Genomic DNA, 24,364 nt, shown 5'->3' on the forward strand with positions numbered 1-24,364 from the left:
TCTCTCAGTCTCAGACAAAGGGCGCAAGGTTTTAGCTTCCTTCTTCTGTGAAAGGACCCGAGGTAACTTCTTTTTTCCTCAAATCTGTTTCTCATCTGGTGTAGGCACTTTCTTTTTTTTTTGGTTGTGTTTATAACTCGTAGTCTTCTCATGAGTATTACTGACAAAAATGTTCTTTTTTTTTTTTTTTTCCAATCTGATTATGCAACTTTTAATCTCTTTCTTCTCTTTAATGAAATTCTACACTAATAAAAAATAATAAAAAAATTAATTCCCTTCTACACCAAACAGAACATATCTAAGTTGACAAGGTTCTCAATCCTTCCTTGTAATTGATTTTAAATAATTGAGTTTGGTTAAGAGGTTGGACTACAAAATATAACATGTTTGGCTTCTTTTTCACTTGGAATTAAGTAGGCTAAAGTCATTTTGGAAGGGTTTTGTGATTACTGCTTCTTTTATGGATGGAAATTAAGTTATTTGGAAGATAAATATGTTGATATAAAGAGTGCATATTTTGTTCTTAGGTTTATGGTTGACCATATATCACACATACCTCCTTTTACTGATATAATATTCTTAAGCCAATTGCTTCAATACACTTGTAACTTGGTCTAATTTAGTATATGATTATTATTGCATGGAGGTATTTTGACATAGATGGAGGATGATGCTGCCCCTCCTAGATCTCAAGTTAAGGCGACAATCTGTCTTGGTTCGAAATTTATAATGTCAATGCGACCCATGGTGTACTTTCTGAACAGCTGGTTTCGATGAAAGAGGAGGAGTATGAGTGTATTAAAGGGAATACATCACCAAACACAACGTCCTAATGAGTGTCCCTGATGAAGTTGGGGAATGTTCTTCCGAAGATGATGATGATGATGAACCCTGAGAAGCTCCCAAGAAACGAAAAATGACTTGTTTTTCCTTTTCCCAGATGCTTTGGAACTTAAATGGGAAGATTGGTTGCCTTGTTATAGTAACGGTTAAGTGATTAGTAGTTCCTGTAGGGACTTGTAAGGAAAACCTTCCTTCCTTCCAAGATAGTAATTTGTACTATGACTCAAATCGACTAGCTAATCAAGATTTAAGGAAAGTCAGATAATCATTATTTAATCATTTTATTCTTAGTTTTATCATTATTTTATTATTAAGTTTTTTAGCAAGGGAAGCAGAAGCAACATTACTTTAATATGCTTATAACTTAGAAAAACAACTACAGCTTATTTCATAGGTCTCAACTAGGTTAATCATTGTAGCTTATTATGGTTTGATTAAACACATTCCTTTTTTCAGTCCATGTGACAGTTGTTGGACACTGAGATTCGTTTACATCAATGATTATGTTTCTCATGTTTTATTCATTGTCTTAAATTTCTAAGTAGTTTCATATTATTTTCATCCAAGGTGAGCCTAGTATTTGTATGTTGTGGATTGAAGATCATAATATACTCATGTTATATGCATCCACATCCAAAATTAAAAAAAAAAAAAAAAAAATCCAAAATATTAAGTTCGTTGAGGCATATGTGATGGATTGTAGCTCACATGAAAGTTGTGTTGTTTCTGCTTGCTTTTTTTCTTAAAAAAACAATAAAATTCTTTTGTTAGTAAGTATGAGATAGATTGTAGCTATGTCTTATGATTTAAATTAGTTGGTAACCATGGTTGAGGTTGGCTTGGGTCATTTGGAGCATTACATTTTTTTTTTCTCTCTTTACAAACTAATGTTGGTTGTCTACAAACTGAGCACTAATATAGGGAACTTCTTGGAAGTATGCTATCCTCATCTTTGCATATAACTATTTTCCTTTTATAAAAGAAATCTAAGGCATGCATCTAGTAGAATGTGGACATGTAGTGCACCAGGAACATGTGATGGATATGGGTTATATCTCCCCATGAATGTTCTGTCACTCTCCTGTACACAATTACACATGTACCACTCTATGGTAGTATACCATGCTTCTCTAATTTAGCTAACAATCTACATTCCCAACTAGAAGTCTCCTATTTCTTCAAAATTAGCATTTTTGGTCTGTGTTGTGTTATGTTATGTTTGTGCCTTGGTAGTATTATATGGGGCAGACTACTATCTTGAGCAACTTTGTGGGTTATTTTTTACTATTTCGTAACTTTTGCTATAGAGAATTTCAAATAAACTCATTTTAGAGTTTTGTGAGAAAGTTTCAGTTTTGGCTGATGTAGGTGAGATAGAGTGATGGTAACCTTATGAAAAAGGATACCATCTTCCTGTGGACATAGGGAATTTAGCCAAACCATGTAAAATTTGTGTTACTTATTCCATTGTCTATCATTATTTCTTTTGGATAAATTTCTACATTTTGGACTAGATAAAGCTAGACAAGATCCTACTCAATAGTCATCAATTATTTGGTCACGCTTCCTTTGCCTCAACAGATGCATCTTGTGTTAAATCTACTGAAGATTCAATGGACCAAATTTTTGTTCACTGTTTTTTTTTCTTTGAACAGTATGGGAAGAGTTCTTTTAGAATTTTAGCATTCAATGGGACACTCCCGGATTGATATGACGTTTAGCATTTGCTCCTAGATAGAGTGGTTTACTTGGAACATTTCATCCAGAAGACCAAAATCTCTTTTTTTATAGTGATGCACGATATTGAAAGAGTTCAAGGGGGGTGTTGGCATACCCATTGACTAAGATATTACTTTTTATGATATAAAAGAATTGAACCCAATCCCGGTTTGGTAAAGAAAGGATATTAGCTTAGTAGAGTAGAAAGTTGCTAATATTCTTGAGGTTGCTTTGTTCTCTTTTCTCTTGGAATACCTTTTTCTGTTGGTGATTCTTTCCTCTCCACCACCTACTATGTAGTTTTACATTTTTCAATTTTTCTAGAATTTAGCCCAAGTGAAGCCTAGTTGTATCAGTCTATCAAGTTTTTTGGAACAAATCTGCGCTGGTGATTTCTCTCCTATTGGTGGAGATCCTCGTAAGTACGTGCTTTGACTGTGATGACACAAATTCCTCTTAGCCATGTTCTCAACAAATGACATGTATTTTTTATATTAATATTTTCAGCTTAAGAGTAAGATTAGGCATCTCACTTATATGATTGGTTTATAATTTTTCTATTCAATATCGAATGTCTTATTATTATTCATTGTTAAGTATGTGAAGAACAAAGTACTCTTGGTTAAAAATAAAAGTAAAAAACTATTGGTGAAAGATGTGTTCTTCCATGTCAATTGTTCCAAGACTCTCTTACTAAGTAAAATTGTCAATTACACTTTTTTACCAACCTATGATGACATATCTAACTGGATACATAATGGGGATTTTGAATAGTTGATGATACACATAAGTGTAACTAAGCATCCAATTAGATATGGACCACCTTAATTATACAAGAGATCATAGTTTTACCAAATTCTTGAAAATACCTACTATTGTATTCAAATATTTTTTTTTATTTTTCAAAAAGGAAAAAAAAAAATTCTTTTTTACATCCGCTGAAATTTTTTAGAAAATGCATCTTAGAAGTTGGTATGAGTTTGGATGGTGAAGGATTTGTGTACCATAACATTGTTTAAAAGACTACATAAAGGTCATAATAGTGTATTATAAAGTCTTTGAATTCAGAGCACTACTATACTTCCAACCAACAAAGGCAAGTCCAGCAACACCTCATCAATTTTGAAATTTCTTAACAGTTTGAATGAGGAACTTTTAACTTGGGAGTTCTATATTTTATAGAATGATCAAAATGACTTTATAGATAAGAGGGGAAAAAAGGCATATTTATGTTGTATGCTTCCATATAATATATGCAAGTACCTTTCCTAATTATCAACTTCCAGTCAGTCTGGTTATCTGAAGAGAAGGTCTACTTGAGAGAGTGATATTATACCCGACTATCATACTTGCCTCCATTTAACTATCACCAAGTTTTCAATTTTGTTCAAAATTCCCCTTTTGGAAAAGCCATACCCCATATCAAATTGTATATTTCTTCTCTCTATTCTGATTAATGAATGATCTATCATTTTCATTGGTATAAAACTTTGTCAAAAACATATCTTATTTCTCTCTTTGTTTTTTTTTTTACTAGAAGACATCATTTTCATTGGTATAAAACCTTGTCAAAAACATATCTTATTTCTCTCCCTTTTTTTAACTAGAAGACCTTAGTAGTTGGTATAAATCCCTACAATGAGGTACAATCCCTCTAATTCCCTTTTCTACGAGCGATAAACCAACCATATATATTAATCAGTCGAGCGAAACTGAAATAACTATTAATGTGAACTACTAGTAAAAGAAGATTCAAGAGAAGATATTAATAATAGTCTTGCTTAAATTATTCATATCATCCGCACCCAATTTTTCAACCGTCCAAATCCCATGATTATTCAAACCAACAACATAAAAGGATCATTCAAAGGCCCACTGATTCTCCCTCCGCACTTCTTCCTCTTCCTCTGGGGTGAAGTCATTCTTGATGTTAAATGTGCTGCGAATCTCCTCTGGTGTCTTACCCTTAATCATGTCAGCCACCGTTTGGCAGGTCAGGTCCAGCAAACTCTTGATGTTCAAATAGTTTGCAGCCTGATAAAAATAATCCACCAAACCAATCAGTAATGCGATAGAAATAAAACTTGGATGTAGGAATACTAAATCCACAACAATAACAGGCTTCTTAATAGAAGCCTCGGAAACAAGACCACAAGAAAATTGTTCTTTTTTCCTCATATTTTGATAGAATTCAGCACTTGGATCCAATTAAAGGACTGCAACAGTTGCAAAAGAAAATATTTATTGGTTCATACAGTTGAAGAATGTTTAACATTACAACACTAAAAGTATGACTACATAGAGTCCAAGCCTTTAGTGAAATATGAACACCTAGTGCTCCAGATCGTTGTTGTTGTTGTTCAAGAATTATTCTTTTTTTTTATTATTTTATCAGGGTTAATTGAAGATGGGGATACCAAGTAGTAGATTAACTGACAAATCATTTAATTTAAATCAACACCAGTGCAGTTCCACAAAAGAAAATTGCAATAATATCACACTGAGAAGTGCAAACTCTACCCTACACCCCCACCACCCAACCACAACCAACTTGCTGTATCATAGTAACCATCAAATGGTATACTTACATTCTATTTAAAGCATGCAAAAAACCTTTAGACAGCAGGGCAAGCCAAAGGCAGAGAATCTTTCTAACTGCAACATATGCTGATGCCTACCAAAATGGTGTGTTACCATCCCTCTAGAATTACAAAAGCCGGAAAGAGCTTTTTTGTAAAAAAAAGTAAAAAAAAACCCCTAATGGATTCAACTTCCGACCTCCTGATGCATGAGATTTCTAAATTTTACCAAATTAGCAAATTCAAGAACCAAAATATATATATAAAACACATCTTTATGCCCACATAAACATATAAAACACATCTTTATGCCCACATAAACATATAAAACACATCTTTATCCCCACATAAACATATTTACCAGTCTAAGATCTATTTGGGAAGATCCAACAGTGGAAAATGCTTCCACTAAAAACCAACCTAACTACCTAAAACTACCCACTTTTTTAATCTAAAACTATCTATACTCTCTCTCAAGAAAGAAATCAGAGTCAAATGCCAAGCAACCCATCACTCTCTTTATGGAAGAGAGAGGTAAATGTTTCCATAAATCTATTATCTTTCCATTCTTCTAAAATAGATTAATGCAGTTTTTTTCTCTTAAATTTTAGTAATGTTTGGGTATGCTTTGATTGGAGAATGCCTGAACATTTATGGTATGGTTGGAGAGTGTCGGATCTTCGAGATTTTTCATGATTTCAACATTGAAAGTTTGGGGGAAAAAAAATGAATAAAATATCAGTCAATATTGAATCCAAAAAATAGTAAACTTTAAAAGAAAAAAAATACAGAACATACATAATCTCAATAAGCACTTCCAGCAACAAATTGAAGTTATAAAGACATCTTGGTTCGATGACTTTCATATGAAAAAAGCTCTAAAAATCATCCCCTTACAACATCAACAAGTAACCCTCGCTAACAATCACAATCTTCTTAAAAAGAAGATTAGATCATCTTAGATTATAATTCATGGTGTTTAACAAAATATTGTAGAAAAGAGAGAAGATTTACATTCTCTTCAAATTACAAGGACAAAAGAGTCAAGAGTATCATCGATCAAAATTAACAAATCCGTGCATGCAAAAGATGACCACCCTGGATTACAAAATTGACATCTTTAAAAAAAATTATGGTAAATTTCAACCTAAAAACCCCCCTAACTCAATTAGAACACCGACTCCAAAAGATCGGAGCACAATAATAGAAGAACCAAACCCAAACTATATATTGGAAAGAAACCCTAAAATAATCTCTCACTCAACATAAATAAATAAATAAATAAATAAATAAAAATAATTCATGAGCAAAGAAATAATACCCTTGCAATCAAGATTGAACAATTAGAGAAAAATTAACTAAACAACATGAAACCCTAAAAACAAAAATCGAAAAGAAAGGAGTCTCGTCTCACCAAGATTAGGTCAAAGAGGGTGGCTTGATCAACCTTGACAAAGTCAGCATCCCAGATCTTGAGTGGATCATCTAGGGCAAGGTTTGGAGTACGATCATCAGTCTTGGTGGTGGTGGTGGGGGTTTCAACATGTTTTTTGCAGTATTCGATGATCTTGGACAAGATCTTAGCACTTACGTTAGGTAAGGGAATCCCATCATCTGCGCAATCGTCTTCGATCATATGTTTGATGGTCTGAGATTGAAGAGCCACATTTTCCTCCACATCGAACACATCTCCTTCACAACTCCTCAAACTCACCATCTTCAACTTCTGCGACGCCATGATTGATTTCTCTCTCAAACAAAACAACTCAGCTTTTTCAAACTATCTTTTTAATCTCATCTCACTATTACTTATAATAATAATAGAATTATTACTTTCTAGAAACATCTTTTTCGGAACCTGATGTGGGACTTTCCTTTTCTGTTTCTGTATTTATGATTCTTTTAAAATATATTTTTTTCTATAAATGCTTAAGTTTTTCAAACCGCCAGTGCCATCATTTACGACATTTTTTTTATTTTATATACTTATAATTTTGAATATTTAGATTTATTTCAATAATTTATAAAAAGAATAAAAAACCGAAGCTGACTTTCTAAATTTTTTGACGATTAAGTTCTAATTTTTTATTCTAATATCTTTTTTGCAATTATGATATATGCATTTTGCATATTTCATGAAGATTCATCCATTATCAAAGTTGTAAAAGCAAATAAATAAATCTGGATTGCATTTACGATATCGAGTTCATTACTTTTTTTTTGATAACCGGGTATCACCACTTTTTGTCGTAGAGTTCAACATGTTTATTATCTGAGTTCAAAATGTTTATTGTTGAGTTCAATAATATTACTTTTTTTTTTTATAATCAGGTATCACCACTTTTTGCCGTAGAGTTCAACATGTTTATTGTTGAGTTCAAAATGTTTATTGTTAAGTTCAATAATTTTTATTATTAAGTTCGACAAATTTTTAAAATTTTGAATTAAAGTTATCACAACGGATATATCCACTTGCTATCACTTTAGTTGATATAACCGCTATAACAACTCTTACAAATGTCCCCGTCAACCACTTTAGATAATTGATGAATTCAACAAGAAGAGCTATTTCAATGGATATATCAACTATATATTTACTCCGATAACTTGAATTTGAAAATTTTAAAAATTGTCAAACTCAACATTAAAAAGTGGTGAGATCGATAATAAAAATGTTGAATTCAACAATAAAAATTGGTGAACTTGACACAGTAAATGTGATCTAGATTGTTTATTATTTTTTTTGTTTTTACGACTTCATTATTGGATAAATCTTCTTGAAATAACCAATGCATATATCATATTTGTGAAACGAATACTCAAATTGAAAGTTATGACGTAAACTTTACAAAGATTTAAAATCTCAACTTTGTTATTCATTTTTTTATATAAATCAATAAATGAATCTAAGTATTCAGAATTGGGAGTATATCATTCTCCATTCGTTATTCATGGTAAAAAATCGTCGAAAATTATCATATTCGCCGTTGAAAAACCTAAGTATGTGAAGAAGATGAGAAAAATGGTAATTTGGGTATTTCAAAAACATAATCACGAGAAATGATGTTGAGGGACCATTATGGAAAAAAAAAAAAGCTACCTCATGGACTATCAAACTACCATCCAAAAGTTAGGGATTATTTAGAAGGACAAAACCCCTTCCACAAGGTCTATTAAGAAATTTATCCATAATTGCAATTTGCGATACGCTTTTATTAACAACTTTTAAGAATATTCAAAATTGATACATGCATGTAACACATGCCACCTTCTCTTTTAATTTAAAAAAATAATAATAATAATTTCTTTACTAACTCGATCTCAAATTTTACTAAGGGTCGTTGAACTCAAAATGGATTATCAAATTGGCAATCCAACACCACAACCCTCTAAATCTGGTGGAAAAACTCAAAACAAAAAAAATAATAAATAATAAATAATAAAAATTGGACTTGATCCAAGGTTTTTGAAAATGGATGGCTATTGAACTCCTACCGAACTCACAAATTTGAAATTAACATTTAATGATGAAAAATTGCCCTTTTTAAGTACATAGAATTTTGTCCTCTATATCCTTATGGCATCAGATCATGTTTTTTAAATACCACAAGGTGCTCAATTACCCTTGATATAATTTGAAATCTTACTAAGTTTGTAAGGCTAGAGTTAATAATAAAAAAACCTATATAACTCAATTTAAATGAAGGAGTACAAAGAGATTTTCCACTTACGTACTCAGACATATCAATTTATTATGAATAACATATTAGGGCAAGCTCTCGGCAACAGGTTGAGATAAGTATAGGTACTTCGTGAGGTGATATGCACCATTGTACGTCCATAATAAACTTCATGGAAACACTTGCAGGCATTCATATAAGTTAATGCGTTCGAATGGCAAAGTAGTGATGGAGTTATTCTTTTCGTGACATAGTCCCTATTGGCCAATGGACCATAGTAATCTCCATATTGGGAGAACACATTATGCATCAATGTAAATAGGAAAGTAAGTGCCCAAGAGAGACATGAGATGGCCAAAATGGGAACATTGTAGTTAATGTTTGTCACATACACTAAATTTTACATGTTTACAAATTTTTATTTTTATTTTTTATAAGTGTAACATTTATTAGAGAGTGAGAAAGTACAAAACTGCCTAGATGACCCACCAAAGAGAAAAAAAAGTTAATTACAAAGAGACCCCATCTAAAAACAAACTCCTCAAAAAAGACACCCTTAAAATTGGGGCTCACTTTACACACAAAAAAACAACAATCCAATAATCTTCAGCATCACTTATTGATAAGTAGAGGTCACTTCTTAAAAAATTCTCTCATCTCTTTTCAACCAAAGCCCCAAGTAATGGAAAAGGAGAGAAGTCTCCACAAGGTATTCATACACCCCGAGAAAATTGTTAGGGCCCAACTTAGGAAAAGAGACAACAAGAAATACGACATCACACAACTGATCTTAAAAAGGTTAAAAAAGTGTTGCCAAACTAACACGGAGAATTTGCAATGAATGAGGATGTGATCAACCGACTTATTACTTGAGTAGCACAGGAAACAATAGTTTGAAGTTACAAAACCCCTACTAATAAAAAGATCAAGAGTGGAGATTTTACCTAGAACAGCCAACCAAGAGAAGAAACTTACCTTAGAGGGGACCCTCAAACCCCAAATAAGTGTGGAAGGAAAATTACTGAACGAATGCAAGGGGTGTGCTAGACCCGTAGCAAATGAGTTAACAATGAAGACATTTAGCATACTCATGCATTATCAATCACATTATTAGTCATAAACATGGGGGTATCCTATAATCATTGGGACAACCTAAACCATAGCCCAAACATAAAAAATGTCTCAAACTATGAACCTCACTAGATTTCAAAAACCACTTGCACTTGGTCAAGTTCAAGGTAACCCCAACAACCTAGTCCAGTGTTCCCTACATATCAACCTCATAATGCATTATTACTAGTATTAGTTATGGAGAGATTGACAAGAAAATCATATAAATGGAAAGATTTATATGAATTAGACATGTCATTTTCCAGAAACAGAAATAAATTTTTGTATGTTTAATATTTTTTTATATATATTACAAAAATATGACCATTATAATTGTCACTTCAACAACACAAGTACCACTCAACATACATTCTAACTGACTTTTTGTACAACTCAAATGAAAGAATAAACAATGGCAAAAATACAGAACAACATACCATATAAACTGATAGGATCCATTGACTAATAAAAAAGAAACTTTGAACCAAACAAACAATCCCTACTATTAAAACAAAAAATCCAATGGTCGAGATAAAACATGTAGCTTGAGGATATATCACATATCCCAAAAATAGAACCCAAGTGTTGGATTTGGCGTTTTAATTGTCGGGATTGCATATTTGTTTATAATGGTAATATATATAGATAGATATGAATATTTTAAGAAATTTTGATTTTTTTATGTATTTTAGCTCCAATGGTATAAAGGTAATTTAAGTATACAATCCAAGACATGAATGTTATTTAGATAGGGTATTTCATAATTTAAAAAAAAAACAAATTTCGTACATACATGCTCTTAGAAAACTAATGCATTGCACATGCATGGGAGATTTTTTGTAGAGAATTTATGGCATGACCTTCACACTCTACCAAATGAGAGCATTTTTATCGATAATTTATTGCCAACGCCAATTGGGAGGCAGTCTTTGCAACAATCTATTGCAAGCATATAATGAAAAAATAATCATTTGCAATAGGATTAAAGAGGAATGTCATTTTAAACTGTGCATGTAATTCAATCCATAAAACTTCCCTTATGTGGGTTTCATCTAAAAGCTACCTCATAATAAGATGTTCCCATCAATATTGTATATTCTATGATTACACTATCTAAGATGTAAGATTAGAGATCTGCCCTACATATTGAATATCATATGACTTTAGAAAATAATTAGCAAAAAAGATGTGAGCATGAAAAGTCCAAAATGGGAATAACAAAAGTTACAAATTAATAGAAAGAATAAAAGTATTTTGCATTGTGGGTCATCATGCCGAGCATAACTCTTTAAATAAGTTTCTAATGCTTAGGCCAATCTCTAGTGAATCTCATGTTAAAAATCAACTTGATAGGAAATCTCTAGCCTGATTTTCGATTTGATATGGAGATACATCAAAATATAAGACAAAAATTTATTTGAAAATGTTGCCTTGCACACAAAATAAAAAGCTGATATGCAAATAGTCCATGAAGAAATACGTCAATAATGGTTAAGATTACCATATCAACACATTTTACATTGCTCAAGTTCACATAAGAGATATCCCACCATTTTTCCAAGTTAATCTCATCTGGTACTCCCTTAGAAGACAAGGATGAGATACAAGAAGCATAACTATTGGATGTGAATGTCATACAAACAAAATTCCATAACTAAAAATAGAAGAAGAGCAAAGATATGCTGAAGCAGTTGATGATTCATATGATGATGGCAATGCAAGCGAAAATGATAATAATTATAGAGGTATATACAATCGATTAGAGATGAATGTGTAGAATAGATATCAAGTACACAAAACCAATCTAATGAGGCAATGACTTGAAATTTTCTAACATTTAAATTTTAAATTTGTATTTGTACGTAACTATATGTAAAAAAAATCTGCCTAAATCACAAGTAAATTAACAAAAATAAGTTAGATTTTCAAAATTTTGAGTTTATGTGTTTTTAAATAATTAAAAAATTAATTTCTAATAAAATTAACCATTGCAAACCAAATAGGTTTGTTTATTAACGTATGAATTTGAGCATCAAATGATTATACAAAAGATTACACTTATTGTAGGTGGATATGTTGATTTATCCATGAGCGCATACTCACAATTTATTATAAGCAAGTTAAAAACTAATTAATCATTATGTTCCAATTTTAATTTTTTTTCATTGGGAATACTTATATTTTAGTTTGTTACTTGCAATTAATAAATATTTTGTCCTAAATAGCTTTGTTTTATTTGCAACGTTTGTGAATTATTATAGAAAAGTGTGAAATAGCTAAACAATTTTGTTTACCTACAAAAAAACAATTCCCATTAATTAAAGCTAGTTGTCACAAACCAAACGAAGTTTCTTTCAATAACTCATTTTCGCATGATATCCCCTTTCTTTTAATGAAATCCAGACAAATGATATGCAATACTTAAAAAAAATCCTAAGAGTTGGATCAAACCATCATTCTAATAAAAATTTGACAAAGGCAAAAGAGACAGTGAAGCCAACAATGAATGAGACACTCAATTTTACTGGTCATCCGTTACAAGATTTTTCAACGTTGGTTATCATTGAGTGAAATGGTGAGTTGGACTATTCTAGATTAGGTGCAAATATTAGGCCAATATGCATGTTAGATCACTATATATGGAAACTAAATACAACCTAATGAAAGATCAAACCTAGCTAATGTCCAAGGGAGATGCCTTTTTTTCTCTTTTTTTTTTTTGACGTCTATTGTTTTATTTGATAGGGAGTCTCTGACCTCTTTGAAAATGGGACTAGTACCTAGAGATACGCCATGCCACTACAAACAGGTGTATCTAGTAAAATCACAGGCGAAGAGATTTGTTCAACCACTATTCCACCACTCAAGAGGTTCATTTTTAATTTATAGAGTAAAATTGTGGATGAGGATACTCAATGTCATGATCCTAAAGAGCAAACCCTGGTCGCTCAACCATTGTTTCACGACTCGGGTGATTCCTTTTTATGTTATCAAGTAAAATTTAAGGTGGGGAACATCATTCTCACGATCTTGGGGAGCAAAAACAGGCCGATCAACCATTGCTCTACCACACATGTGATTTTTTTTTTCATCTCTTTTTCTTATTCCATTTTTATGATTTTGCATTAAGAATTTCAGAAGATATGTTTTTTTTAGCCCTTATGCTTTTACACTTTTGAATTTCATGGTATCATCATTTTTCAACCTAGAGTTCACTATTAGGCAGCCTTTTTTCCAATGGCACATGCCAATGAAGACTTTCATATTAATGTATCAATTTTTTTTCTTTTATTTTTGGGTTTCTTTTCTTCTTCTTCTTCTTCTTTTTTTTTTTTTTTTTTGAACTTAAGCTGTGAATATTTTTCAATCAAAATTTGATAATTAGGCATCATTTTCAAAGGGCACATACCAATGGCGACTTTCACATTAATTATACATAACCATTTTCACTTGATCTACAACCCATAAGGAAAGAACTGAGGAAGTTCAGTCCAAGATACACACATAGTTACAAAGTGATGAAAACTACAACATAGCCACAATTTAATCCTTACTAGCAATAGACAGGGGTGTACTATGATCATCAAAGACTAACTAGTTGAATCACCCTCTACTTGAAAAGTAGTAAAGAGACTACCAATTGATATTCAAAATATCTAACCCATATTATAGTCTCAACTGTTCTAGAAAAGTATGATCCACATAGGGTTGGGTAAAACTTCTATTGTCTCCACACCCGAATTGAAACATACACACCCATATCTGATTTCTTACCCGAATTTTAGGATAATACTCAAATCCAAAATTTTGCCCAAGTTTTAGGTGGATAATCGTACCCGATTTCTTAGCCAATTCTTGAGGCACCCAAAATTTTAACCTCTTGTCCAATTTTTTTTACTTTAATAACAAGAATTATAAATTAAAATAATATTTACATATATTTATAAATAGAATATGAAATTATACTTTTGTTGTCAAGTTAACAAGTAAGATATGATATATATTCATATCTGACCCTACAAAACTTTTCGGTAAATGGGTATCAAGTAAAATTGCCTGAATTCTTAATCGGGTAGAAAATCCTTGCCCATATTTGATTTATTCAGGTCAAATGAGTCGGGTATTATCTGATTCATTGCCAGCCCTAGGTCCACAATCCACATGTCGGTATAGATGGGATAGATGTGTGTCACCCAATCCCATACTTAAAGTAAGAATAATGATGAATGCATGCAGTTTTGGTATGTGGATGGGTACATGGTTGATGTGACAAGAGCACAGAATCACACATCTTTTTCTTGTGTACACCAATGAGAGAGATTTATGGTTTTGTGCCCTTGCCACGTTAGTTGCTGTCACACCTCAGCCCACAACAATACCAATATTGTCCCTGAATTAATTATCCCATGGGCTCAGGGTCTTGTTCTTGGGCTTTTACCCCCAAAAGGTCTCAGTATTATGTAGGTTTGGTTTGCTCCTTGTGAATACTTCAAGCATCACATTCTTGGGTGATGTGGGACTAAACTCCTCACCCCATGTCGTGCCACCTTTAGGAGCGGATTACTATATTTACCTCCCCTTACAAGACACATGCCCAAGTGTGCACAAGGTGATCCCTTCGCCTCGCAAGCTTTAAACTCTGATACTATTTGTCACACCCTGACCTACAACAGTACCAATATTGTCCCTGAATTAACTGCCCAATGGACTCAAGGTTTTGTTTTTGGGCTTTTACCCCCAAAAGGCCTCGGTACTATGTAGGTTTGGTTTGCTCTCTTACTTCAACCACCGCACTCCTGGGCGATGTGGGACTAAACCCCTCACCCTGTGTCGTGCTACCTCCAGGAACGGATTACTACAGTTGCGTATCTAACCACATATCAAAACTGCATGCATTCATCACTACTCAATAAGTAATAAATAACTATCAAAGTTAGGACACTCAATAATGACAAATTACAATGGCTTTGACTTCTTAATTAGCTGATCATTCTATGGTTGAAATTGCAATGATTAAATTAAGGAAAATGTTGAAGCAACTTTGAAATTGACATTATTTCAGATATTGCTTACGTGGATTTGTCTATATAGCCATAGATGCTTTTCATTAAGATACGAGTGAGAAGCATCTATGGTTCTGTGCACACCAATGCCCCAGATGATGTCACTTTCAATGTTATTCCAACACGACTCTTAAATTAATTCAAGACCATATATATGGGGAATGTTAATGTCCAAGACCTTACGGGGACGTTAGCATTCTCCAACACTTTTTTTTTTTCCAATAATCCCCTATTTCTTTTGTCACTTAACGAAAAAGATGAGTATATTAGTTTATTTTTACATAATAAATACTCATTCATGTAATTATTACTTGCCTCTTTCATAATAAATGCTAAGGGCATTCCAGGCAATTTCGGTTAGTCCCTATGGAAGACCAATGTCAAGGGATGTATCATAACTTTGAAAAATATAGAGATGTCTCTAAATTTCATGAAAATGTGGAGGGGCTTTTTTATAATTAAGCCCAATGAAAAAGGATGACAAATTGTTGAACCCATTTATTTTTTATAACTTCTTTTTTTCCTCAAATCTGTTTGTCTCATCTGGTGTTGGCAATTTTTTTTTTTTGGTTGTGTTTATAACTTGTAGTCTTCTCATGAGTATTACTGACAAAATGTTCCTTTTTTTTTTTTTTCAATCTTATGTTGCAACCTTTAATCTTTTTCTTCTCTTTAATGAAATTCTACACTAATAAAATAAAAATAAAAAAAATTTCCCTTCTAGACCAAACAGAACATATCTAAGTTGACAAGGTTCTCAATCCTTCCTTGTAATTGATTTAAATAATTGAGTTTGGTTAAGAGATTGGCTACAAATATAGCATGTTTGGCTTCTTTTTCACTTGGAATTAAGTAGGCTAAAGTCATTTTGGAAGGTTTTATGATTGTTGCTTCTTTTATGGATGGAAATTAAGTTATTTGGAAGATAAATATGTTGATATAAAGAGTGCATATTTTGTTCTTAGGTGGGTGGTTGACCCCATATCACACATACCTCCTTTTACTTGTATAATATTCTGAAGCCAATTGCTTCAATACACTTGTAACTTGGTCTAATTTAGTATGATTATTATTGCATGGAGGTATTTTGACATAGATGGAGGATGATGCTGCCCCTCCTAGATCTCGAGTTAAGGCAACAATCTGTCTTGGTTCAGAAATTTATAATGTCAATGTGACCCATGGTGTACTTTCTGAACAGCTGGTTTCGATGAAAGAGGAGAGTATGAGTGTATTAAAGGAATACATCACCAAACACAACGTTCCTAATGATGTCCCTGATGAAGTTGGGGAATGTTCTTCCGAAGATGATGATGATGAAACCCCTGAGAAGCCTCCCAAGAAACGAAAATGACTTGTTTTCCTTTTTCCCAAGATGCTTTGGACCTTTAATGGGAAGATTGGTTGCCTTGTTATTAGTAATGGTTAAGTGATTAGTTTCCTGTAAGGAGTTGTAAGGAAAACCTTCCTTCCTTCCAAGATAGTAACTTGTACTATGACTCAAATTGACTATTGCTAATCAAGATTTAAGGGTAAGTCATAGATCCTTATTAGTTTTATCATTTTATTTTATTATAATTGTTATTAATTGTTTTAACAAGGGAAGCAGAAGCAACATTACTTTAATATGCTTATAACTTAGAAAAACAACTACAGCTTATCTCATAGGTCCCAACTAGGTTAATCATTGTAGTTTATTATGGTTTGATTAAACACATTCCTTTTTTCAGTCCATGTGACAGTTTTTGGACACTGAGATTCGTTTACATCAATGATTATGTTTCTCATGTTTTATTCATTGTTTTAAATTTCTAAGTAGTTTCATATTATTTTCATCCAAGGTGAGCCTAGTATTTGTATGTTGTGGATTGAAGATCATAATATACTCATGTTATATGCATCCACATCCAAAATTAAAAAAAAAAAAAAAAAAAAATCCAAAATATTAAGTTCGTTGAGGCATATGAGATGGATTGTAGTTCACATGAAAGTTGTGTTGTTTCTTCTTGCTTTTTTTCTTTAAAAAAACCATAAAATTCTTTTGTTAGTAAGTATGAGATAGATTGTAGCTATGTCTTTATGATTAAATTAGTTGGTAGCCATGGTTGAGGTTGGTTTGGGTCATTTGGAACATTACATTTTTTTTTTCTCTCTTTACAAACTAATGTTGGTTGTCTATAAGCTTGAGCACTAATATAGGAACTTCTTGGAAGTTTGCTATCCTCATCTTTGCACATAACTATTTTCCTTTTATAGAAGAAATCTCAGGCATACATCTAGTAGAATGTGGCCATGTAGTGCACCAGGAACACGTGGTGGATATGGGTTCTGTCTCCCCATGAATGTTCTGTCACTCTCCTGTACACAATTACACATGTACCACTCCATAGTAGTATACCATGCTTCTAATCAGGGGCAGAGCTAGTAAGGAGCTGGTGGGGGCAATTGCCCCCACTGAACTTTGAGACACCCCTATATTTTCAACTAATTACATGCCCCATTTGTCCCCACTCCCTCACCTCCCTCCTCATTTGCCCCCACACCCTCATCTCCCTCCATTCAAGTTCTTCAACTATACAACTAATCATAGTTTGCCCCCACTACAAGAAACTCCTGGCTCCGCCCCTGCTTCTAATCTAGCTAACAATCTACATTCCCAACTGGAAGTCTCCTATTTCTTCAAAATTAGCATTTTTGGTCTGTCTTGTGTTATGTTACGTTTGTGCCTTGGTAGTATTATATGGGGCAGACTACTATCTTGAGCAACTTTGTGGGGTTATTTTTTTACTATTTCATAACTTTTGCTATAGGGACAATTTCAAATAAACTCATTTTAGGGTTTTGTGAGAAAGTTTCAGTTTTGGCTGATGTAGGTGAGATAGAGTGATGGTAACCTCGTGAAAAAGGATACCATCTTCCTGTGGACAGGGAATTTAGCCAAACCATCTAAAATTTGTGTTACTTATTCCATTGTCTATCATTATTTCTTTTGGGTAAATTTCTACATTTTGGACTATGTAAAGCTAGATAAGATCGTTATCAATAATCATCAATTTTTTGGTCATGCTTCCTTTGCCTCAACAGATGCATCTTGTGTTAAATCTATTGAAGATTCAATGGACCAAATTTTTTGTTCACTGTTTATTTTCTTGAGCAGTCTGGGAAGAGTTCTTTTAGAATTTTAGCATTCAATGGACACTCCCCGGATTGATATGACATGATAGCATTTGCTCCTAGAGAGAGTGGGTTTACTTTGGAACATTTCATCCAGAAGATCAATATCTCTTTTTTTATAGTGATGCACGAGTTCAAGGGGGGTGTTGGCATACCCATTGACTAAGATATTGCTATTTATGATATAAAAGAATTGAACCCAATCCCAGTTTGGTAAATAAAGGATATTAGCTTAGTAGAGTAGAAAGTTGGTTATATTCTTGTGGTTGCTTTGCTCTCTTTTCTCTTGGAATACCAGTTTCTGTTGGTGATTCTTTCCTCTCCGCCACTTATTCTGTAGTTTTAGATTTTTCAATTTTTCTAGAATCTAAGTTACTTTGGCCCAAGTGAAGCCTAGTTGTATCAGTCTATCAAGTTTTTTGGAACAAATCAGCGCTGGTGATTTCTCTCCTATTGGTGGAGATCCTCGTAAGTACGTGCTTTGACTGTGATGACACAAAGTGATTACACAAATTCCTCTTGCTATGTTCACAACCAATGACATGTATTTTTTATATTAATATTTTCAGCTTAAGAGTAAGATTAGGCATCTCACTTATATGATTGGTTTATATTGTTTCTATTCAATATCGAATGTCTTATTATTATTCATTGTTAAGTAAATGAAGAACAAAGTAGTCTTGGTATAAAAAAAAACTATTGGTGAAAGATCTGTTCTTCCATGTCAATTGTTCCAAGACTCTCTTACTAAGTAAAATTGTCAATTACATTTTTTGTACCAACCTATGATGACATATCTAACTGGATACATAATGGGGATTTTGAATAGTTGATGATATACATAAGTGTAACTAAGCATCCAATTAGATATGGACCACCTTAATTATACAAGAGATCATAGTTTTACCAAATTCTTGAAAATATCTACTATAGTATTCAAATATATATTTTTATTTTTCAAAAAGGGAAAAATATATATTATTTTTTACATCAACTGAAATTTATTAGATAATGCATCTTAGAAGTTGGTATGAGTTTGGATGGTGAAGGATTTGTGTACCATAACATTGTTTAAAAGACTACATAAAGGCCATAATAGTGTATTATTAAGTCTTTGAATTCAGAGCACCACCATACTTCCAACCAACAAAGGCAAGTCCAACACCACATCAATTTTGAAATTTCGTAACAGTTTGAATGAGGAACTTTTTAACTTAGAGATCTATATTTTATAGAATGATCAAAATGACTTTATAGATAAGAGGGGAAAAAAGGCATATTTATGTTGTCATGCTTCCATATAATACATGCAAGTACCTTTCCTTATTATCAACTTCCAGTCAATCTGGTTATCTTAAGAGAAGGTCTACTTAAGAGAGTGATATTATGCCAAACAATCAAACTTGCCAGTTTCATACTCCTGCGTTCGATCCTTCCGCATTTTTTCCTCCCACTCCCACATTTCATACTCCCACATTTCTTTCTCCCTCATTTCCTCATACTCCCGCATTTCCTCATACTCCCGCATTTTTTCCTCTTCCTCTTCCTCTTCCTCTTCCTCTGGGGTGAAGTCATTCTTGATGTTAAATATCTTGTGAAGCTTCTTTGTTGACATACCCTTGATCATGTCAGCCAACGTCTTGTAGGTCAGGTGCAACAAACTCTTGATGTTCAAATAGCGTGCAGCCTGATAAAAATAATACACCAAACCAATCAGTAATACGATAGAAATAAAACTTGGACGTAGGAATACTAAATCCACAATGATAACAGGCTTCTGAATAGAAGCCTCGGAAACAAGACCACAACAATGGAAAACCACCCACCCCCACAAATTTTCTTTTTTCCTCATATTTTGATAGAATTCAGCACTTGGATCCAATTAAAGGACTGCAACAGTTGCAAAAGAAAATATTTATTGGTTCATACAGTTGAAGAATGTTAAACATTACAACACTAAAAGTATGACTACATAGAGTCCAAGCCTTTAGTGAAATATGAACACCTAGTATTCCAGATCGTTGTTGTTGTTCGAGAATTATTCTTTTCTTTTTATCGGGGTTAACTGAAGATGGGGATACCAAGTAGTAGATTAACTGACAAATCATTTAATTTAAATCAACACCGGTGCAGTTCCACAAAAGAAAATTGCAATAATAACACACTGAGAAGTGCAAACCCTACCCTACAGCCCCCACCCAACCACAACCAACTTGATATATAATAGTAACCATCAAATGGTATACTTACATACATTCTATTTAAAGTGTGCAAAAAACCTTTACACAGCAGGGCAAGCCAAAGGCAGAGAATCTTTCTAACCGCAACATATGCTGATGCTTACCAAAAATGGTGTATTACCATCTCTCTAGAATTACGAAAGCAGGAAGGAGATTTTTTTTTGAAAAAGAAAAAAAAAACAAAAACCCTGTAATGGATTCAACTTCCGACCCATCTTCTCCCTGATGGGTGAGATTTCTAAATTTTACAAATTATCAAATTCAAGAACCAGAATATATATATATTATATATATATATATATATATGGGGACGGTTCAGCAGCCCTAAAGTTTGCCAAGTTTGGTGCCAAACATTTTTCAAAATATGGGTTAGAAGCTTTGGAATGAGCTGATTTTTTGTGAGGATGATCTCTATGATGAGGAGATCATCCTCACCAAAAATCAGCCTATTCCAAAATTTCTAACCCCATCAAAAGTGATTTACAAAAATTGGACGGTCCACGATTCTTCAACTTGTAAACTAGGGTTAGAAGTTTCAAAATGAGCTGATTTTTTGTGAGGATGATCTCTACGGTGAAGAGATCATCCTCACAAAAAATCAGCTCATTTTGAAACTTCTAACCCTAGTTTACAAGTTGAAGAATCGTGGACCGTCCAATTTTTGTAAATCACTTTTGATGGGGTTAGAAATTTTGGAATAGGCTGATTTTTGGTGAGGATGATCTCCTCATCATAGAGATCATCCTCACAAAAAATCAGCTCATTCCAAAGCTTCTAACCCATATTTTGAAAAATGTTTGGCACCAAACTTGGCAAACTTTAGGGCTGCTGAACCGTCCCCATATATATACATATAAAACACATCTTCATGCCCACATAAACATAGAAAACACATCTTTATCCCCACAAAAACATATTTACTGGTCTAAGATCTATTTGGGAAGATCCAATGGTGGAGAATGCTTCCACTAAAAACCAACCTAACTACCTAAAACTACCCACTTTTTTAATATAAAACTATCTATACTCTCTCTCAAGAAAGAAATCAGAGTCAAATGCCAAGCAACCCATCATTCTCTTTATGGAAGAGAGAGGTAAATGTTTCCATAAATCTATTATCTTTCCATTCTTCTAAAATAGATTAATGCAGTTTTTTTTCTCTTAAATTTTAGTAATGTTTGGGTAGGCTTTGATAGGAGAATGCCTGAACATTTATGGTATGGTTGGAGAGTGTCGGATCTTTGAGATTTTTCATGATTTCATCATTACAAGTTTGGAAAAAAATTGAATAACATATCAGTCAATATTGAATCCAAAACATAGTAAACTTTTAAAGAAAAAAAAAATACAGAATATACATAATCTCAATAAACACTTCCAGCAACAAATTGAAGTTATAAAGACATCTTGGTTCAATGACTTTCATATGAAAAAATCTCTAAAAATCATCCCCTTTCAACATCAACAAGTAAATACAGAACATACATAATCTCAATAAACACTTCCAGCAACAAATTGAAGTTATAAAGACATCTTAGTTCGATGACTTTCATAAGAAAAAATCTCTAAAAATCATCCCCTTTCAACATCAACAAGTAGCCCTTGCTAACAATCACAATCTTCTAAAAAAGAAGATTAGATCATCTTAGATTATAATTCATGGTGTTTAACAAAATATTGTAGAAAAGAGAAAAGATTTACATTCTCTTCAAATTACAAGGACAAAAGAGTCAGAGTATCATCGATTAAAATTAACAAATCCGTGCATGCAAAAGATGACCACCCTGGATTACAAAATTGACATCTTTAAAAAAAAATTTGGTAAATTTCAACCTAAAAACCCCCTAACTCAATTAGAACACCAACTCCAAAAGATCGGAGCACAATAATAGAAGAACCAAACCCAAACTATATATTGGAAAGAAACCCTAATAATCTCTCACTCAACATAAATAAATAAAAATAATTCATGAGCAAAGAAATAATACCCTAGCAATCAAGATTGAACAATTAGAGAAAAATTAACTAAACAACATGAAACCCTAAAAAGAAAGGAGTCTCGTCTCACCGACATTAGGGCAAAGAAGGTGGCTTGATCAACCTTGACAAAGTCAGCATCCCAGATCTTGAGTGGATCATCTAGGGCAAGGGTTGGAGTACGATCATCAACGTGTTTCTTGCAGTATTCGATGATCTTAGCCAAGATCTTACCAGTTACGTTGGGCAATGGAATCACACCGTCTGCGCAATCGACTTCGGTCATATGTTTGATAACCTGAGATTGACGAGCCACAACTTGCTTCACATTGAACACCTCTCCATCACCACTCTTCAAACTCACCATCATGTCATACAACGTCTGGCGGGTCAGGTCGAACAAACTCTTGATGTTCAAATAGTCTGCAGCCTGATAAAAATAATACACCAAACAAACCAATCAGTAATACGCTAGAAATAAAACTTGGACGTAGGAAACTAAATCCACAATGATAACAGGCTTCTGAATAGAAGCCTTGGAAACAAGACCACAACAATGGAAAACCACCCCCCCCACAAATTTTCTTTTTTCCTCATATTTTGATAGAATTCAGCACTTGGATCCAATTAAAGGACTGCAACAGTTGCAAAAGAAAATATTTATTGGTTCATACTGTTGAAGAATGTTAAACATTACAACACTAAAAGTATGACTACATAGAGTCCAAGCCTTTAGTGAAATATGAACACCTAGTATTCCAGATCGTTGTTGTTGTTCGAGAATTATTCTTTATTTTTTTATCGGGGTTAACTGAAGATGGGGATACCAAGTAGTAGATTAACTGACAAATCATTTAATTTAAATCAACACCGGTGCAGTTCCACAAAAGAAAATTGCAATAATAACACACTGAGAAGTGCAAACCCTACCCTACAGCCCCCACCCAACCACAACCAATTGATATATAATAGTAACCATCAAATGGTATACTTACATACATTCTATTTAAAGTGTGCAAAAAACTTTACACAGCAGGGCAAGCCAAAGGCAGAGAATCTTTCTAACCGCAACATATGCTGATGCTTACCAAAAATGGTGTATTACCATCTCTCTAGAATTACAAAGCAGGAAGGAGATTTTTTTTTTGAAAAAGAAAAAAAAAACAAAAACCCTGTAATGGATTCAACTTCCGACCCATCTTCTCCCTGATGCATGAGATTTCTAAATTTTACAAAATTATCAAATTCAAGAACCACAATATATATATATATATATATATATATATATATAGGGAAATGTTCAGCACCCTAAGTTTTACCCTACACTTTAACAAACGTTTTTTGTCCTACATGGGTTTAGAAGTTTTGGAATGGCTGATTTTTGGTGAGGGATGATCTCTATGATTAAAAGATCATCCTCACAAAAAATCAGCCCATTCCGAAATGTTTAGCCCCATGTTTACAAGTTGAAAAATCGTGGACCGTCCATTTTTTGTAAACCATTTGTTTATGGGGTTAGAAGTTTTGGAATGAGCTGATTTTTGGTGAGGATGATCTCCTCACCATAGAGATCATCCTCACCAAAAATCAGCCATTCCAAAACTTCTAACCCATGTAGGACAAAAAACATTTGTTAAAGTGTAAGGTAAAACTTAGGGTGCTGAACGGGACCCATATATATATATATATATAGAATATATATATATATAAACACATCTTCATGCCCACATAAAACATAGAAAACACATCTTTATCCCCACATAAACATATTTACTGGTCTAAGATCTATTTGGGAAGATCCCCAATGGTGGAGAATGATTCCACTAAAAACCAACCTAACTACCTAAAACTACCCACTTTAATATAAAACTATCTATACTCTCGTCTCAAGAAAGAAATCAGAGTCAAATGCCAAGCAACCCATCACTCCTCTTTATGGAAGAGAAGAGGTAAATGTTTCCATAAATCGATATCTTTCA

The 24,364-nt window shown here is 33.1% G+C and overlaps 2 protein-coding genes across 2 annotated transcripts; both read right to left on the reverse strand.

Moving 5' to 3' along the window:
• Positions 1-4,325: 4,325 nt before the first annotated feature.
• On the reverse strand, positions 4,326-6,939 carry LOC147380782 (SKP1-like protein 1A). Its single transcript, XM_086431243.1, has 2 exons — positions 6,556-6,939; positions 4,326-4,596 (listed from the first exon to the last, which is right to left on the reverse strand). Exons 1-2 carry the CDS (start codon positions 6,877-6,879, stop codon positions 4,423-4,425), a joined length of 498 nt encoding a protein of 165 aa, XP_086287369.1. The 5' UTR covers positions 6,880-6,939; the 3' UTR covers positions 4,326-4,422.
• A 12,456-nt stretch (positions 6,940-19,395) lies between these two features.
• On the reverse strand, positions 19,396-22,836 carry LOC147380783 (SKP1-like protein 1A). Its single transcript, XM_086431242.1, has 2 exons — positions 22,477-22,836; positions 19,396-19,855 (listed from the first exon to the last, which is right to left on the reverse strand). The coding sequence occupies exons 1-2, from the start codon at positions 22,753-22,755 to the stop codon at positions 19,553-19,555; spliced, it is 582 nt and encodes a 193-aa protein (XP_086287368.1). The 5' UTR covers positions 22,756-22,836; the 3' UTR covers positions 19,396-19,552.
• Positions 22,837-24,364: the final 1,528 nt, after the last annotated feature.

This window comes from Akebia trifoliata, unplaced genomic scaffold (assembly GCF_017979445.1).
Source record: "Akebia trifoliata isolate Shusen 1 unplaced genomic scaffold, ASM1797944v1 Contig00993, whole genome shotgun sequence".
NCBI classification, from domain to species: Eukaryota; Viridiplantae; Streptophyta; class Magnoliopsida; order Ranunculales; family Lardizabalaceae; genus Akebia; species Akebia trifoliata.

Bases quoted from the DNA above. Each gene is read 5' to 3' on its own strand.
- LOC147380782 (XM_086431243.1), bottom strand. From the start codon at position 6,879: ATGGCGTCGCAGAAGTTGAAGATGGTGAGTTTGAGGAGTTGTGAAGGA. The intron at 4,597-6,555 runs GTGAGACGAGAC...TATTTTTATCAG, and splicing joins CCCTCTTTGACCTAATCTTG to GCTGCAAACTATTTGAACAT.
- LOC147380783 (XM_086431242.1), bottom strand. From the start codon at position 22,755: ATGATGGTGAGTTTGAAGAGTGGTGATGGAGAGGTGTTCAATGTGAAG. The intron at 19,856-22,476 runs GTGAGACGAGAC...TATTTTTATCAG, and splicing joins CCTTCTTTGCCCTAATGTCG to GCTGCACGCTATTTGAACAT.